The sequence below is a fragment of the Macrotis lagotis genome, chromosome 1 (assembly GCF_037893015.1).
Source record: "Macrotis lagotis isolate mMagLag1 chromosome 1, bilby.v1.9.chrom.fasta, whole genome shotgun sequence".
Classification (NCBI taxonomy): Eukaryota; Metazoa; Chordata; class Mammalia; order Peramelemorphia; family Peramelidae; genus Macrotis; species Macrotis lagotis.
In genome coordinates this window covers 858021696-858041302 of record NC_133658.1, presented here as the reverse complement: position 1 = coordinate 858041302, position 19607 = coordinate 858021696, and the positions used below count along the sequence as shown (strand labels likewise).

At 47.6% G+C, this 19607-nt stretch overlaps 1 protein-coding gene across 1 annotated transcript; it reads left to right on the top strand.

The window, feature by feature from the left end:
* The first annotated feature begins 393 nt into the window (after positions 1–393).
* On the top strand, positions 394–18971 carry P3H1 (prolyl 3-hydroxylase 1). The gene is given in 16 exon segments (XM_074217815.1): positions 394–581; positions 583–927; positions 3550–3702; positions 4430–4619; positions 5040–5171; positions 9598–9737; positions 14654–14743; positions 15028–15080; positions 15246–15367; positions 16231–16358; positions 16481–16576; positions 17003–17153; positions 17260–17377; positions 17525–17600; positions 17900–18040; positions 18471–18971. Coding segments are annotated over 16 exon segments (2250 nt in total). The 5' UTR covers positions 394–422; the 3' UTR covers positions 18627–18971.
* Positions 18972–19607: the final 636 nt, after the last annotated feature.

The following is a 19607-nucleotide window of genomic DNA, read 5'->3' as shown; positions in this document are numbered from 1 at the left end:
GTGGGGCGGGGCTTCCCTGGGCGGGGCCTGTCAGCGCTCGGGGGCGGGGCTCCCCTGGGGGCGGGCTTCCCCGGGCGAGGCCTCCCTGGGGCGGGGCGGGGCTTCCCATGGGCGGGGCCTGTCAGCGCTCGGGGGCGGGGCTCCTCTGGGGGCGGGCTTCCCTGGGCGGGGCCTCCCTGGGGCGGGGCGGGGCTTCCCATGGGCGGGGCCTGTCAGCGCTCGGGGGCGGGGCTCCCCTGGGGGCGGGCTTCCCCGGGCGGGGCGGGGCTTCCCTGGGCGGGGCGGGGCTTCCCTGGGCGGGGCCTGTCAGCGCTCGGGGCGGGGCGGGGCGGGGCGGGGCGGGGCTCCCTGGGGGCGGGGCTCCGGGCGGGCTGTGAGGTGGCGCGGGCCGGTCCGGTCCGTTAGCTGTGCGGGGGTCGGCCATGGCCCGGCGCGCTCTGGGGCTGTGGCTGGGGCTGTCGGCGGTCTGGGCGGGGGCCGGGGCCTGGTTCTGGACCGCGGCGGAGCCGGGGGCGGCGGGGCCGGAGGCGGCCGAGGCCCCGGACGGGCTGTTCGCGGCGGGCACCGCGGCCTACGCGCGCGGGGGACTGGGCGGCGGTGGTGCTGCACATGGAGCGGGCGCTGCGCTCCCGGGCCGCGCTCCGCGCCCAGCGCCTCCGCTGCCGCTCTCGGTGCGCCGCCCAGCACCCCTGGGAGGCCGAGCCGGGGGCCGGGGCCGGGGCCGGGGCCGGGGCCGGGGCCGGGGCCGAGGCGGGCCGGGCCGCGGCCGCCCTGCACGACCTGCGCTTCTTCGGGCGGCTGCTGCGCCGCGCCGCCTGCCTCCGCGGCTGCCTGGGCCCGCCCGCCGCGCACACCCTCAGCGAGGAGCTGGAGCTGGAGTTCCGCAAGCGGAGCCCCTACAACTACCTCCAAGTGGCCTACTTCAAGGTGCGGCGGGGCCCCCGCGGCGACGGGGCAGTGGCGGGGCAGTGACGGGCCCCCGCGGTGGCGGGGGCAGTGACGGGGCGGTGACGGGGGCAGTGACGGGCCCCCGCGGTGATGGGGGGCCCCCGCGGTGACGGGGGCAGTGACGGGGGGGCTCCCCGCGGTGACGGGGGCGGTGACGGGGCCGGGGCTGTGGGCGGCGGCGGGGCTCGGGATGCCACGTAGCAGGCGGGGCCGCGGCCTGGGCGCCGGGGCCTTCTCGGGCGCCTCTGCCAAGCTCATGCGGGCAGGCCGCAGCGGGCCCGGTCCTGGGGCCCGAGCCCGGGGGTCCCCAGCAGAGCAGCTCGGAAAGGGTTAACCCAGCCGGCCCGGCCCTCGGCAGGGAGCGCCCGCGGGGCCCCGGGCACCCCGGAGCAGCAAGGGGCGGCTCACCCTGCGGAGAAGCCGGGGAGGGTTGGGGCTCGTGCCCGCCCCCCACACTTACCCTGCAAAAATGCGCTTCCCTTCCCCGCCCCCCCCCCCCAGCTTGCTCTGAAAGGTGCGCAGACCCCCCTCCAAGCTCACCTCCCCTTGAAAACCTAATGCCGTAAGGACGCAGTAGCAGGGAGGAAGGACAGCTGCACCGGACGGGAGGGGAGGAAGACAATCAGACAAAATCCATCGTTTCTGGAAGGCTTCGCCAGTTACATCTTTTTTATTGAAATTTTATTTTATTTTTCCAGTGGTAGTTTTTTAACATTCATTCATTTGCACATTTATGAGTTCCACATTTTTCTACCACTTTCCTTCCCTCTTCCCTCTCCATGGCAGCAGTCTGGTAAAAGTTGTGCTTGTACATGCCTTTTAAACATATTTACATATTAGTCATGTTGTAAAAGAAAAAATTAGAACTAAGGAAAAAGAAAAAAGTTTTTAAAAAATGAACATAGTATACTTTGCTCTGCATTCAGATTCCACGGTTTTTTCCTCTAGACATGGATGACATTGTCCATAGCAGATCTCTCAGGGCTGTCTTTGATCATTGAACTTCTGAGAGGAGCTGTATCCATCATAGTTGATCATCTCACGATATTTTTATTAATGTGTACAATGTTCTCTTGGTTCTACTCATCTGTTACTTCTAACAATAAAAACGAATCTTATCCATAGAAAGAAACATTAGAGGTCATCTGGTATGAACCCTTCATTTGACTTATAAGGAAACTGAGGCCTAAAGAATTTTAAAGATCACACAGCTTGGTAATGGAGCCTGGAACTCAAACTGCTCTACAGGATAGATGCTAATTAAGCATCCAATGTGTGCCAGGTACTACAGATACAAAGATAAAGATGAAATAATGATAGTTTACATGTGTATAAGACTTTAAGCTTTACAAAAGACCTTACAATTATCTCATTTGATCCTCAAAACAACTCTATTATGCCTATTTTGCAGGTGAGGAAACTGAGGCAGGTTGTGGTTAAGTGACTTGTCTGTCAGCTAGTGTCTGCAGCTGGATTTAAACTCTGGTCTTCCTAACTTCAAGCCCAGCACTCTATTCTACTGTGCTACTCACTACTCTTAATATTGTGAAAGAGCTTAGGAATTGTCACTAACATATCATATTTTTGGATACAACCTGATCATTTAATAACTTCCTCCCCCCAGATTTGTTTTCAAAATATTTATTAAGCCCAGTGTAAGGTTCTATGCTCAGTCCTGTCGTTATTTCTATTCTTGGTCATCTAGGTTCCTGATCACAATCCTAGAATTAGGAGATTAAGCTATTATAAATTTGACCTTTATTATAAAAAAAAAATGAAAACCTACATTATACAGAATTGCCCCTTTTAATATAGTGTTACCTCAGGCCCGATCAGAGAAACTTCCATTTTTCTCCCCAGCATCTGTCACCTTATGTTTATTCCAGAGAAATTGTTGTTTCTCCTAGTTCCTTCCAACTAGAAGCATGTAGAATGGGACTGGTCAGTTAGCTCATGCTCTTAGGAGAACTAGAAAGTGACCTGAGGATTCCTCTTCACCATTGGCCAGCCTCTTGGGTTGTGGTAGTTCATACCTCTGTTTTTCTGTGTCCCCATCACATCTATTAATCAGTTGATCAGTCAGGATTTCCTAACGATGCCATTCATTCAGTTAAGCCCTGAGATACAAAGGAAGATACAGACATTGTCCCTGCTTTCCAGAAGCTCCTATTATAATTGGGGAGCCAAGGCAAACTGCTAGGTGTTTACAAGCTATGTACCATAGAAATGGGAGTAATCCCAGGAAGGACTGTGAAAATGTTTTGAAGGAAAGGGTGTTTTGAGTTCAGTCTGGAAGAAAGCTGCAAAGCCAGGAGCAATGAGGAGGTGAGGAGAACGTCTCAGGCTTGGGCGATAATCAAGTCTAGGGATAGTGTGTGCTATGTGTGGATGGTGCTTGATTGTAGAAGGGGTCAGAGAGGAAAACTCAGCAGACTTAGAAGGTAGGAAGAACGGAGTTGTAAAGGACTTCTGATGTGAAGCACAGTCATTTGTATTGGATTCTGGAGACCATAGGGAGAGACTAGCATTTAAGCAGGAGGTGGCATGGACACATCCTTGATGCCCAGACTCAAGAGCTTCATCCTTTTGCTTCCCTTCCAGATTAACAAACTGGAGAAGGCCGTTGCAGCCGCACACACCTTCTTTATGGGGAACCCAGAGCACCTGGAGATGCGCCAGAACTTGGACTATTATCAAACGATGTCAGGGGTCAAGGAGGAGGACTTCAAGGACCTCGAGGCCAAACCCCACATGGTGAACTAGGACCTCTAGCCTTCCTTTCCCTTTGTCCTTTCTATTCTGCCCCCTCTGTCAGCAGGGAAGGACCTCCTCCCCAATTCCTGAGAAAGGAGGCCTGGTTTTCTGAAAGTCCTTGTACATTTCTAAACTGGGAAATCTCCACTTTCAGGTACATTAGAAAGTACTTGCAAATGGTATCTCAAAGCCAGTTTATTTGAATTTGGTCCAGGTGGGACATACATCTGATGTGCAGGTCAGCAAATTCTGATTTCCGATCCTGTGCCTAAGGGAAAAGGCCTTCAGCAGAAGTAAGAAGATAATTCACTACTTCTTGCCCAGTCAGATACAACTTGTTTCTCTCAAACTGGCAACCTAAGTTGCGAAAGCTGAAGAGTAAAAAGTTTAAGGCAGTACAGGGACTTTCTGAAGACCCCCTCTCTATTTTGTAAATTGGAGCATGGCTTTAAACTAATTGACCTCCCTGGGCCTCAATTTCATCATCTGTAAAATGGAGACAATGATTATGTTATTATTTTGTAAAAGGCTTCTGTGGGAGTTCTTTGTAATTATTAATCAGCAAGTATTTATTTTTTCCTACTAATTTTCCCACCTGACCCACTTCATTCTGTGAGCATTTTTTAAGACTCAGATCTATAGGGATTGGAGTTTGTGACTTGCAGAAGTAGCCAGAAAGGAACTTACTTAGTTCATGGCCTGGCTGAATCCCCTGTCCCCCCCCAAGCATGAGTTCCGGCTCGGTGTGCGGCTCTACTCAGAGGAACAGCCCCATGAAGCTGTGCCCCATTTGGAGGCAGCCCTGCAAGAGTATTTTGTGGCAGATGAGGAGTGCCGTGCCCTCTGTGAGGGACCCTATGATTATGATGGCTACAACTACCTCGAATATAATGCTGACCTCTTCCAGTCTATCACAGGTGTGCCCTGTTCTTCTCTACTCAATGAGATTTCTCATCTTTTTCTCTAGGAAAGATTTGATTGCTACCCAGGTAGAGTCTGTATCCTGGAATGGTGCCAGGACAATCTGGGAGGGGATGGGGCTCTGGGCTTAGCCCTAACCTGGGGAAATGTTGGAGCTTCCACTGCTTCTGCTTGCCAGAGCAGGAACCCATTGCTTTTGAGCCTCTCAGAGCACAGGGAAAAGAAGTCTGGGGGCCCTGGTTCACCATGTGGGGTTTGGCCTTGAGGTGCTTGAAAACTTGCATGCTAAATTTTAGGCATTTGAATCAACAGTTACTTTTGCTTGATTTTGTCTGTTTGATCCACAGCATTCCCCCCCCCCCCGCCCCAACCTCCAGTTGTTCCAATATTCATTCCCCTTTCTTGATTCCCTTCAGATCATTATATCCAGGTCCTCAGTTGTAAACAGAGTTGTGTTACCGAGCTTGCCTCTCATCCCAGCCGAGAGAAGCCCTTTGAAGATTTCCTCCCATCACACTATAATTACCTACAGTTTGCCTACTACAACAGTAAGACTTATCTTCCTACTTCTCTGCCTTTCTCTGCTCCCTTCATTGAAGTAATATAGAAAACAAAGAACTTCATTAATAATATATTTGATTTCTAGTTTGTCTAGCTCTATCTGGGATGCTTGGGTGTCCTCTTTAGAGTGTGCAGACTATATGGTTCCTACTTATGATCTTACAAATTTCATAGAATTTCAGAATTTCATAACTAAAAAGCACCTTAGAGATTTTCTGATAAACACTATTTTACAGTTAAGGAAACTGAGGCCCAGAAAAGTACTTGCTCAGGGTCACACATGTAGGAATTCACGTATCCAGGACTTGAAGCCAGATGTTCCCCTTTCTGATTCCAAGATTCTTTCTGCTGTGCCATGGTGCCTGGCCTCAGAAACCAGTACCAGCGCCTCCAAAAGCTCTGGGAAGGGAGGGACCTGGGCCTCTGCTTCCAGAGCTTTTCTGCAGTTCTTTCTATAGTATCTTCTAATTAGAGCTTGCACTGAAACTAAAACAAAACAAAGCAACAGATGTGGGTTCAGTGTTTTCTTAAGCAGCCCACAAAATAGACACCAGACCTGCCTACTATCATAATGCCAGGGTTTTTGATGACTATGAACTTTAGAAGCCAGAACAGCTATTTCATCCCAACTATCTAGAGCCTACTTTAGAAACTGAGTCTGGTGATGTAACATATAACAATAATGAATTTTTGATTTACAAAGAGCTCTTCCCATACAACAATCCTGCAAGGTGAACCAAGTGTGAGTTAGCATTCACCTCCCAGATTTTGAAAGGAGTAGATGTGCTTGGTCAGCAGGAAAGTACTATGCACATATGAAAAATAGGAATAGTTATTATTGTTAGCAGATCCAACTTCTAGTCCCAGGCTCTGCTACTAACTAGTTCTGTAATCCTGGACAAATAATGATCCCTCTGAACCCTCAATCTTCTCATTTGTAAATGAGAAGGTGAGATATCCTAAAAAGCTATGAATCAGCCCGCAGTAAGTACTAGATGCAGTGGAACATCCTATAATGTGAAAGAAGATTAGAGACAGGATAAAAAGGCTGGAAGAGTCTAGAAAGACTTCCTAGAAAGAATAAGATTTCATTCTGGTCAAATAAGTGTAGAATCCTAGATCAGGGAAGAACCAGAAAGATGGACTGGAAGTCATCTGCATAGATAGGTGAGAATAGAGGGGAACAGAAGAAGGAAATCCCAAAGGAATTAATAGATAATAAGGGGGGGGAGCCAAAATTAGAACAATATCACTCAATCAACAAGCATTTACTAAGAATTGGCCTCAACACTGAGCCGAAAGGAAGACACATAAGAAGAAGCTGAAGGGGGGGAGGGGGGAATTCCCAATTTGAGGGCATGGTAGAGAAAATCTGAAGTAAAACCTTGAGAGGAATGAAGACATTCCTGGGCCTTTCTTTAAATGGGAGGCCAGTGTCATTGAAACCAAGAGAGGAGAAGATGTAGAGAAAGTCATGAATGGTTGGAAAGGAATGGTCAAGAGGATGAGGACAGAAAGTCCTCTGGGTTGGTCAGTTAATCTTAATCATCTTGGAAAGAGAAGTTTCAGGACTGTGCTGGGGGTATTAGCCCTTTCTTAGGAGCTGAAGGGCAGAGCTGGTGGAAAAGAAATAGAAGTGACCAGTAGATTTTTTTTCAAGAAGTTTGACCAAAAAAAGAAAATGAAATGGGAGCATTGCTTGGTAAGGGAGCAGGATCAAGAGAAGGTTTTTTTTTTCTTTTTGACTAGGGGAGAGTAAAGCATTTTTGATGGCAGGACTTGGTAGGGAGGAAATTGAAAATGCAAAAGAATAGGAATGACCAGTGGGGCAGGTTCTGGAGACAGAAAGAAGGATGTTGGACATGACACAAGAAGACCTGGGTTCAAATCTTACCTTTAACACCAACTTGCTGTGTGGTCTTGGGCAAGGAATCTATTTCTATGTGCCTCACTTTCCTCATCTATAAAATAAAGGAGGTTGGACTAGATGATCAGTTAAGTTGCTTCCAAATGTTTAGGGGAAAAGAGGAGGAGGACCAGTCAAGCTAGGGAGTGGTTTAAAGAAGCAGAGAAGGAGGCCAAGGAACCTCAAGAAGGGTGATTGGCCTCAGTCTTCTTAGCAAAATAGAAAATGAGAAAGTAGTTGAAATTAAGTTGGGACATTAAGAGAGCCAAAACTGTAGGAGAACTGTTGAGGCTGTCACTTGGAGATGATGAATCTAAAAGGATTGTCTGGAGAAAGGAAGGCCCATTTGGGGTTCAGTATCCATGAATGGGACTCTGTCAATGTCACCTCATCACTTCTTCCAGCTGTGCTCAGGAGGAGGGAACAGAAGAAACTAATGGTGCTTCAAGGTTAGCGGAGTTGGAATGGCAGAAGGGCAAGGCATGGAGAGGCATACCATAGTGGAGGAGAATGGATCATAGTGAAGCACAGGCTTGAGACCAGGAAGGGAGGCCAGAAGAGGCAGTGGCTTTGAGGCACCAGAGGTTATGAAATGGGCAGAGAACTGGTTCACTTGGGAGTGAGGGGCAAGTCAGAAAGAAGTATTTTGGAGCCCGGCTCTTGAAGCAGTTATGAATGCTCCTGAGATGTAAAAGGGTGGCCAAAGACCAGTGGTGATAGTGATAGAAGTCAGGACCTGATGAGCCTGCTTATTAAGGGGGTCATCCCCCATCAAAGACACTATCAATGTCACTGAGGATGACCAAATGGCATGGAGATGTAGAGAGAAAAGACCAGCCAGGGGACAAAGTCATTGAGAGATGGGAGAGGAAGCCCTTATAGAAGGGGAAATAGGCCAGGAGCAAAGAGGAGACTCTGAGGCAGCTCTGGGCTGTTGGATGTAGGGCACACAGACTAGGTCAACCCCTCTCCCCACACTGAGAGTCTCATCTCACTCACATGAAGAAACTACGTTCTGTATCGCTCTACAGAGAAGTTTGTCCAGAGTCCCCTGGCTCACTAGTGGCAGGTCTGGAACTCTGAACAGCCAAGGAATTGAAACAGGAAAGTGGGAGCTTTTTGGTGGATAGAGGAGAGTAGGACCTGAGGAAGCAGAGCTGAGGCAGAGAGGGCAAAGGGGCCTATGCCCAGGTGGGGAATGGTCCTGGCTCAGTTCTGTTCTTGGGTGGCAGGCACTGGACTGAGTCCCTGAATGCAAAGATGACTAACATAGACACAGAAGCAAATACAAAGCACATGCAAAATGATTTTGGGATAGGAAGGAAAGTAACCATAGAGGAACCAGGAAAAACCTCATGAGGGAAAGGCTCACATGGCTTGGACTTCAAAAGGAGCCAGGCTTCCTGGATGCTGAGGTAAGGAGGGAACCTCCTGCTCCTGGACATGAGGCTGAACAGAGGAAGGGATGGTAGGGAAGGTGTGCATAGGAGGTGAGAGAGAGCTTAGGGGATAAACCTGAGGACTTGCTTCTACAGGAAGGCAGCTCATTTCACTTGGTGGAGGGGTGAAGGGAATGGCATACCCAACTATGAGCTGATCTGAAAGAAAAGTTCATGGATTTCATTAGTCCCAAGGGCCCTTCCTAGGCCACTTCCAGTGAGCTCAGTTGAGACTTGAGAATGGGCTCAGGGGGTATCCCCTGCCGGGCTGTACTATTGATGCAAGGCTTTAGCCAAGGGAGTCCTCTCTGGATCTTCACTCCCTGGGATATTGTTGGTGCCAAAACATGAGGATGTCAAGGACTGCTGGCAGTGGCAGGGCAGGGGGTTTGTCTAATGATGTGTGATGCATAAAAAAGATGCATTTATGAAGGAGAAGTGAAGAATAAGCCTGGGATTGACTTTTCATGGTGCTGTCAGCAGTAATAATGATAGTAGAGGTGGTGGCAGTGACAGCACTGACCTGGCTTCTTGTAAAATTGCCTGATCTTTGTCCTGTTCTAATTATCCCAGATTTGGGGGGGCAGGGAGAGTGGATAAATGTGAGATCAAATATGTAAGCTGTCAAGTGTCTTCTATGTACCAGACACCAAGGGGACAAAGAAAGGCAAAAGTCAGCCTCTGCCTTCAGGAAGATCCCAGTCTAATGGGGGAGATAACATGCATCAACTTAGTGGTTGTGTGATCATGAACCGAGACTTAGCTCTGAGTCTCAATTTCTTCATCTGTAAAATGAAAAAAACATTTGCTTTATCTATTTCACATGTTTGGGGAGAATAAAGCACGTTGTATACTAAGATATTTTATTTTGTCTTTGCTCTTTTTCTCACTATTTTTCTGGATAATTGAATTATCTGTTAACAAAACATGGATACCATTATAAGTAATCCCAGGGAAGCCAGGTACCTATCAGATAATCAGCCAACAGGTCTCACTTCCTCATGTGGTCAAGACCCTCTCCCCTCACAACTGGTGATGCCTCCTTTGCAGCCATGTTTCTCTTTGCAGTTGGGAATTATACTCAAGCTATTGAATGTGCCAAGACATACCTGCTCTTCTTTCCCAATGATGAGGTGATGAGCCAGAACCTGGCCTATTACACAGCTATGTTGGGAGAAGAGTCAGCAAGGCTCCTGACCCCCCGTGAGGTGAGTGGCTTCCATTAGGCTTAGGGGTGGTTGGCCAGGTGGTACCAGGCCCAGAGGTGAGGCTAAGGATTCTTGTGACAGGTCTTTGATTCTTAGAGTAAAATGACTAGACAAAACCAAACTTGAAAGAGAAATCCCCATTACAACCTAGTCCCCAAGTAGTTATCTAGCCTTTGTACAAAGATCTGAAGGAAGGGCTGAGGACTCTTACCCTCCAAAGCAGCTCAATTCACCCTTGGACAGTTCAGTCTGACTCTAAGCTTAAGTTTGCCTCCTGGTGGCTTTCTCCCACCTTTCCTGATTCTATCCTTTAGACTAAATATAACATTTATGTTCTTCAAGTGATAATATTTCAGATGCCTGAAAACCTTCCCCTCAAGTCTTCTCTTCTCTAAGCTTTGTGTGTCTTTTGATAGAGCTTTCTTTTGACAGAGCCTCCCATGGCATGAGCTCAAACCCTTTCTCATCTGGCTCTCCTTCCTAGATGTTCTCTTCCCTGTAATGGTGGTGTCCATTCTTGAGCCAGGGGAAAGAGCAGAGGGTTCTGGCTGGATGTGGGGTCAGCCAGCTTAAAGAAGTTGGGAGGTCAGTGTGTTTGCTGGAGCTGGTTCCTTGCTGTGGGATAGAGTCCAGACTCAGCAGCATTATGTAACTGAAACCCATCACTCTCATCCTCTTCCAAGAACTCCTCTGTTGGGTCTTTTATGTCATTTGCTTTTCCCTCTTCCCTTATATCTCTATGTTTTGTCCCTCACTTCTGCTCTTCTCTCCTCACTAAAGGAATTTCTAGACACTGACCACACTGTCTTTTGTGTCTGAATTGTAGGATCCTGAACTCATTGAGTCTAACCAAGAATTCCTTCTGCAGAGTCAGTTAGGAAGTCATCCAGCCTCTCCCACTTTTGCCTAAGACTGCTTACTTCACTTTTGGACACCTTTGAATTGTTAAAAAGTTTTTCTTAAATCAAGTTAAAATTGGTTTCTTTGCACTTCTACTCACTGCTACTGGTGATGCTCTCTGTGGTCAAGCAGGGCCATTTTAATCCCTTTCCACAACCAATCCTTCAGTGTTGAAGACAACCATCAAAATTTCTTCCTGAGCCTTTTATGGATTAGATTGTATGTTCTTGAACAGGAAAAGAGTGCTCCTAAGAAGGACTAATGAAGAGGCATTTACCTGGTGTGCTGCAATTTTAATTAATCAGGTTTTAAAAATGAGAAAGAGAGCTGCTTTTCTACATCCCCCAATCTAAAGTGTAGACACTGTACTATGAGAGGAAGAGCAGTAGAGAGCAGCTAGAAGTTTAGAGGACCCCAAATCCAGTTCTATACACATAACCAGAGTATGACTGACAAGCTAGCCTAATGACAAGCAAGCCTAACACAATAAGGCAGTGTGAATTCTTGGGTCAGCAATTCACAGATTCAATTCCTCTTGGCCTTGTGAAGTTGGGTAGGTCACATATTCCCAATGTCCCAAGCACCTCTCTAAATTACAGAACAATTATCCATCTGCACTGTTAAGGAGAGCTCCTCACAAGGATCTCTCTTAAACTGCTGAAATCACAGATCTAGTTTTTTTTTTGTTTAAGTCTTTTGGTGAGTGGAGAGAAACTCATGATGTGGAAGGTGAATCTTGTTCAGAAGAAATAGGATTGGATGAGTGAGGTGCAAAGTAGCATTGTAAATTAAGACAACATATTTATGTAAGGAAATCTAGGAACTAAACAAGACTGGAGAATGGAGAGTATTTCAATGAAAACCACTGGAGGTAGAAACAGTGCAGTATTATCATCAAATTTGTACTATAATTCACCTAGACAGAAAGAGAAATAGATGAGATGATTGAGAAATTGAGAAATAGATCACAAGCCTGGCATAGAAATTGGATGTAAAAGAGATGGAGGACTGCAGTTACCCAGACATTTGCCAAAAACAGAGAAGTTAATCATTTCTTAACTTGCCTAAATGATCATTTTATCTTTCAAATGGCAGAAGAATCAATAAAAGGACATTCTCTTTGGGATTTTATTAATACCAATGAGGAGATAATTGAGGCAAAAATGATGAGACCTCTGGGAATTTATGACAAGATAAAGAAACCCAAGCTGATATATATATAAGGGAAAAAGAATAGAATTTGCTCACTCTAGGCCAGGGAGCTTGACTCCAGTTCCTAGAAAAATTCTAGAACAGATTCTTAAAGGGATGGTTAATAAGTATCTCTAGAAAAGATCTCCGAGCTAGCATGACTTCATCAAGAATCTGTCTTGCCAAACTAAGCTTATTTCCCTTTTTTCAGGGCTGCCAAACTAATAGATCAGTGGAAATCCATAAAAATACTTGACAACATACTTTTAAGTAGTATCTTATTGTTGTCTTGGGGAAAAGGTGGAGAAAAGTGGGTCATTGACCATAGAGTTTCAGAACTGGCCAAGACTGGTCATAAACAATTCAGCACCAACTTGGAAAACAAGTCTCTGGGGGCATGCCTCATAGACCTCTGCTGTTTATGGTCATCAGGACCAAAGCATAGATGGCTTACAGGAGAAGCAAGATGATTAACATGTCAACTGACATTAAGTGTAATTAAGTTTGAAAGACTAAACTATTGGACTTAATGGAATATGGTGATATTGGACCTAGACCTGTAGGAAGCTTCTGGAGAGGCCTTCCCTCTACCAGTGCAGGCTGGCCTCTTCTCTTCAAGGTCACACAACCAAGATGGATGAGAGGTGACCCTGACTGAGGCCAGCTACCTATCTACCATGTTGCCTCTTATAAGGTGTAATTTAATATGGATAAAATGTAAATAAATATAGGGTACAAGATGGGAGAAATTTGGCTAGATCATAGTTCTAAAAAAGATCTGGAGGTTACAGTGGACTGTAAGCTTAATATGAGTGTGATATGGCAGGTAAGGAAATTCACACAATCCAAGGTGGCCATATTGAGAAATGGACTTGAGAAGTGGTCATCCTATTGGCTTGTGCCCCAGTGACACAGCTAGAATATATATATATATATATATATATATATATATATATATTCAGTTTTGGATGCCACATTTGAGAAAGGATATTCACAAATTGGAGGGTATCCAGAAGAGGGTAAACAAGAGAATGGAGGTCTTGAGAACTGGGGATTTTTCAGCCCAATGAAGAAATGCTATCTTAAAAAGATGTGGAAGAGCTATTATGTAGAAGAGGAAATAGACTGGTTCTCTCTCCTAAGGCCTCTCACAATTTGGAGATTCACTCATTCTACAGGCTAAACATCCCTTTGTTTATTCTCTTCTATCTGAAATGTCTTTTCTTTCCTTGAACTCTTACACATCTTTCTTTTTTCAAGGCAATGGGGTTAAGTGGCTTGCCCAAGGCCACATGGCTAGGTATTTATTAAGTGTCTGAGGTCAGATTTGAACCCAGGTACTCCTGACTCCAAGGCTCTATTCACTGAGCCACCTCATCACCCCTACACATCTTTTTTAAAAATACATTTTATTTTTATGTGCAAAAGCAATTTTTAACATTTTTTTAAATTTTAGATTCCAAATTCTCTTCCTTTTCCTCCTCATTGAGAAGGCAAGCAATTGAATATAGATTATCTATATACAGTCATGCAAAACACATTTTTGTATTAGTCATGTGATAGAACCTCAATAAAAACACCAAGAAAAATGAAATTTTTAAAAGTATGCTTTGATCTGCATTTAGACTCTATCCTTTCATTCTCTGTATCTGTGTAACATTTTCCATCATGCCTTCAGAATTGTCTTCAATCATATTTTTTAATCATTGTATTCTTAAGAATAGCTCAGTCATTCATAGTTAATCATTGTACAATATTGCTGTTACTGTGTACAGTGTTCTTTATGTTCATTTCACTTCAGTTCATGTAAGTCTAGCCATGGTTTTCTAAAATCAACCCACTCATCATTTCTCATCTCCTCAATTTATTATTTTTTTATTACCACTAAAAGAACTGCTATAAATATGTTTATACATGTAGGTCCTTTTCCTGTAGTGGTATTGCTGGATTGAAGGTTACGCACAGTTTTGGTTAACCTTTGGTTCCAAATTGCTTTCCAGAATGGTTAAATCAGTTCATAACTCCACCAATAAGGTATTAGTATCTCATTTTTCCTGCATTTCCTCCCATCATATAAGTCAATCTAATAGGTGTGAGATGATACCTCAGAACTGTTAAATTCACATTTATCAAATCAGTAATGATTCAGAGCTTTTTTCACTATATTTAGATGTGATTACTTTATCCGAAAATTGCCTGTTCACATCCTTTGACCATTTTTAATTGAGGAATGGCTCTTATTTTTATAATAATTTTATAATTTCTCTATATGAGAAATGAGGGCTTTATCAGAGAAACTTGCTGTAAAAAATTTTTCATAGTTAGAATTACTATGTATTTCCCTCCATCCCATCCATTTCCCCCCAGTTTCTCTCTCTCTCTCTCTCTCTCTATCTCTCTCTCTCTCTCTCTCTCTCTCTCTCTCTCTCCCTCCCTCCCTCCCTCTCTCCCCCCCAGTATTTTGCTTCTAACTGTTGTCTCCTCCAAACTGCCCTCCCTCTTATCAGTGCTCCCCTCTTTTATCTTTCCCCCCTCCTTTCCCATAGGTTTCTATAACCAACTGTGTGTGTCTGCACTTTTTTAGGGGTCACCTTAAATGCCACCCTCTCTGATTCCCCCTTTTCCTCTTTCTCTTAAGCACCTTCCCTCCCAGACCTTCACTCTTCAGTATTAGGGTTATTTCTTGCACCTTAACTTCCTATAAAATGTGAGCTGTAGTAGGAAGGGACTGCTTCTATAAGATTTGTATTCTCTCCCCAAGAATCTGGTCATGTTTTGCATGCAACAAGTAATGAGTAATGTTGTTTGTTGCCTTCCTTCCTCAGAATGCCCAGAGATACCGACACCGAAGCCTATTGGAGAAGGAGCTGCTTTTCTTTGCTTACGATGTATTTGGAATTCCTTTTGTGGACCCAGTAAGCAGTAACTCAGAATAGCCTGGGGAGTCTGAGGTTGGAAGAGCATTAGGTCTGTGTGGTGTTCAGGAGAAGGGTAGAAGAAGACTGATTGTCAGAGATAGAACCCAAGGATAAGAAAATAGGAATGGGCATGTGTAGAAGTCATTCTTGGTATCTGGGATGGGGCTTCAGAGAGCAGCATTACCCTTTTTGTCCTGGAACACATCTTAGCCCTACTTTGTAAGCTGAACTGTGGGTTAAATGGTTAGGAAGCCTTTCTAATATTTTCCTACCTATTTTAGGACACATGGACCCCAGTGGAGGTGATTCCCAAGAGACTGCAAGAAAAGCAGAAGTGAGGACCTTGGGTTGAGTCTTTGTTGGCTTTGGGCCCTTGGTTGACTCCTGATAGATTCCATCCAGAGATGGAGAAGCTGGCAGGGTGATGGACCCAGAATGTTGGGGTCAGGGCCCATGGGCTGCTTTGGAGTAGGGTTCCTAAGAGGATTTGTCCTTACAGGACAGAACGGGAGACAGCTGTGCGCATTTCTCAAGAAATTGGAAACCTCATGAAGGAGATAGAAACCCTGGTGGAGGAGAAGACAAAGGAGGCTGTGGACGTGAGCCTGCTGGCTCGGGAAGGTGAGAGAGCCATACTGGAGCCAATGGTGCCAGACAGGCCCAGGGGCTGAGGTGCAGGGGAGGACTGAAGTCTGACCAGGTCATTCCTGGCTCATGGAGGACAGCAGCACCACCCAGGAAGCCCTTTATGAATGTTGTCCATTGTCATCTTCAAACTAATGAAAAGGAGATGCCCAAGTGTTGAATACTTCAGCAAGTGGAGAGCCCAGGAGGGAGGAGACATGATACCTGATCTTCCCTCCAATATTATCTGCTTGGGGGAACAAGACAGGTCCCAGCAATGGAGGGTACTTGTCAGGGGCCTGATATGGTCTGATGGGAAAAGTCCCTGGACCTGGAGTCAGAGGCCCTGGGTTCAAATTGTGTTTTCCACTTAACTAGCTGTATCAGTTTATCTCTTTCAAGGCAGTTCATCTCAGTTCCACAACCATCTCAGTTCATGCCCCCATTTAGATCCCAGCATGTAGATGAGGCTTGATCCATGGCCCCTCAGAACATCCCTCTAACATAACCTTCATCTAGGAGAGCCTCACCTGGTCTGACACTTGGATGACCCACCTCCTGGGGTTGTTGGAAAAGTAGCTGAGCTGTCAGAGCCTCTTAAATGATACAAGCTGTTCCTATTTGATGCTTTTGGAAACATTTGACTATAGATTGTAATAGCCCATGGTTGTCATTAAAGTCATTAAGGGCTGAGTGGGGAGGAAGGCTGACTTCTCCTAACTTTTAGATCATTTAGATCATTCTTCCCTCAAAGCCACACTGTCTTTAGGGGTAGTGGGAAGGGAAAAGTGCACAGAGCGCAGGCACTTCTGGGCCCTGAGAATAGTTTGGTCCCAGCTGGGCTCCATCCTCCTCTCCAGGTGGCCCCCTGCTCTATGATGGAATCAGCCTCACCATGAGCTCCAAGGTGTTGAATGGCTCCCAGCGGGTGGTGATGGATGGAGTCATCTCTGATGACGAGTGTCGAGAGCTGCAGAGACTCACCAATGTGAGTGGGAAACTGAGGGATCTAAGCTCTGTGCCCCTCCTGTCCCCAAGGTCTGATCCCTCACTGTGTGGGGCTTTAGCAACAGTGACCTATTCCTAATGTTGAAGGGTTCTGTCCTGTAGGCTGCAGCCACTGCAGGGGATGGGTACCGGGGTCATACTTCCCCCCACACCAAAAGTGAAAAGTTTTACGGTGTCACTGTCTTCAAAGCCCTCAAGGTGAGTGTAATGGGGAGAAGGGAGAAGAGCTATGGATTATCCCAAAAGGAGGGTGCCCTTAGAAAGCTTCCTCCCCCCTTCCCCTGCCCCCAGAGAGAAGGATCACTATATGTAAAGAGGTTTGTTTGGGTCCTCATCTGTCAAAAAAGGGAGGACGAGATTGGGACACCCCCTCCCCCAGGATTGGACGAGATTGGGACACCGCCCCCCAGGATTGGGAGATTGTTTTCTTAGGAAAAACTTTAGGGGGAAACTTCCCAGGGGAAGAACCAAAAATCACTAGAAAATTGGGGTAAAGGAGCTAAGTCCCAAGGAGGGTGTGTGTGATAGGGATCAGTGAAGAGGGCCAGGACTAGAAGCCCCCAGGGCTCCCTGGGAAGGGCAGGGGAAGGGTCCTAACTTCCTGTGGATTCTACCTCTGGGCAGCTGGGCCAGGAGGGGAAGGTGCCCCTGCAGAGTGCCCATCTCTACTACAATGTGACGGAGAAGGTGAGACGTGTCATGGAGTCCTATTTCCGCCTGGACACGCCCCTTTACTTCTCCTACTCCCACCTGGTGTGTCGCACGGCTATCGAAGGTAGGTCCCACCACTGGAGCCCCTTCCTTCCCGGTGAGGGCTGTGGACCCCCTGGAGGGGCGCAGGGAGGAGTCTCTGCTGCATTGCTCTTGTGCTTGGCTTCCAGAAGCCCAGGAAGATAGGACTGACAGCAGCCATCCAGTGCACGTGGACAACTGCATCCTGAATGCCGAGGCCCTGGTGTGCATCAAGGAGCCCCCCGCCTACACCTTCCGGGACTACAGGTACCAGGCCTGACTCCTGGCTTCCCCCAGAGACCTCCTCCTCCTCCTCTGAGAGTGAGCTGGCTTCAGGATCTAGAAGTGCGGGCGGTCAGGCCTCAAGAGCCTGAAGAAGGGCCTGCAGACAACATCTGCTCCTATCTTTTTCAGTGCCATTCTTTACCTAAATGGGGACTTTGATGGCGGAAACTTTTATTTCACTGAACTGGATGCCAAGACAGTGACGGTGAGTGACCTTCTGCTCTGAGCCCCAGCAGGTATAGGGCAGCTGGGACTGATACAAGGTCCCTGAAGCAGAGAGGACCAGAGGGCATCAGAAACCCCGTCATGGGGGCTGCCTCTCCTTCCCCCCAGGAGCATGTCAGCCAGGGAGGCCTGGTTTAAGTGAAAGGACCTCCAGTGACTTGTGGCTCCAGCACCATTTGGTCCCTGGGTCCTCTGAGCTGGCATCCCTGTCTTGGCTAATGGCCCTGATTCTGGAGACCCAACCTGAGTGGGACCACTTTTCTTGTTTCCTTTTCCCAGGCAGAGGTGCAGCCCCAGTGTGGCAGGGCAGTGGGCTTCAGCTCCGGGGCAGAGAACCCGCATGGCGTGAGGGCTGTCACCAGGGGGCAGCGCTGTGCCATCGCTCTGTGGTTCACCCTGGACCCCAGGCACAGTGAGCGGGTAAGTGTGGAGCCGATGCCTCTGTGGCTCCCTCTCCTTTCTGCTTCATCATCCTTCCCTTGATCCCTTGACTGGGGTGTAGTGGGAGGAGCAGCAACTGGAACTCTAGAGACCAGCTTAGGTCCTGATGATCCTATCTATAAAGGGACAAGATTGGACTAGCTGGATCCAGACCCTTCACTCTCTTGGGATCCTCTTTATTTCACCACACTAGATGCCATGACAGTGAAGTTAGGAGACTTGTTGATGCCAAGGGCAAGTAGAGCTGAAGGTCGGGGTCCCTTGACTGCCCTGTCTCCAAAGCAGAGATGCTTCTGGAGAGAATAACATCTCAGGTCATTGAGAGAGATGGAAGAGGCCGTGAGGAAGGGTTATGGGGGCTTCTTCCCTAGCTGAGGGAAAAGGACATTGTGCCCCTCTGTACCCACAGGATCGGGTACAGGCAGAGGACCTGGTGAAGATGCTCTTCAGCCCTGAAGACCCAGACCCAGCCCAGGAGCAGCCCCACAAGGCTCAGCAGGATTCACCCAGGATCCCAAAGGAGCCTCCCTTGGAGACCAAGGCAGGGAACAAGGATGAGTTATGACAGTGCCCAGGAGGAGGGCATGGCTACACATGGATTGATGAGGGGACAAAGGGCCTGCAATGAGACCTTTCTGACTCCTCAGGTCTTGGGGCCGGGGTGACATTTGTCCACTGTCCTGCAAATGTTTGCAGAGCCAAAGTGCCTGGACATGTCCCCCAAACTTGGTGCTGCTACTTGAGAGGTTGCTTCTTACAGCCTGGCCTGGAGGCTCAGGGTTCCCCTCTGCAGGGGATTGGGCAGCTTCCAGGAGTCGTGGTGCCGGCCAGCTTGCAAGGCCATCAACACTACAGTATTTGGATTTTATCTAGAAAACCAAAGAATAAAGATTTTCTTTTCTATATCATGGCTTGCTCTTTGGAGGGTGGAAATCTGTTCTCCTTTCCCACCCCCAGCCCCACCCCCTCCCCATCAGAGGCCCCAATTGGTATGGATTATCCTAATACTATTTCAGCATGTGAGAGCAGCCATCAGTGTCCCTGGTGCTGGCTCTCAAATGCCATCTACATGCTTTCATCCCTGCCATACGAGGGCATTGCCAAAGTCCCCTGGAGGCTCCTTGGCAATTCCATTCCTCTTGGGGGCAGCAGCTTCCAAAAAGAATGGACCTGGTGATCCTGGGCCTGGAGACCTTAAGCCTGCTTCTGCCATCTGGCTTGCCCATCTGGGCCATTTGTCTGTTCCTCTACTAGCAGGGCAACTGGCAACCCCCATCCTAACCTAAGCCAGTATGGGGCCCACAACCCTGGAGGAAAGGAGTGTGGGGACCTTGACCCTGGAGGGGTCAACTGGCCTTGCAACTGGCAACATGACCATCCTTGGTTCTGGCCTGGAGGCAGTAGCAGTGACAGGGAGATGTGCTCTTGACAGCCACTGGGCATGGTGCTGTGGTCGTAGCTGCCCAGAGATGCACCTGTACCTGGGCCCATCCCAGGACCAGCAGGACTGAGTGGTGCAAGGAGAGAGAAGCTTTTGTATCAGATA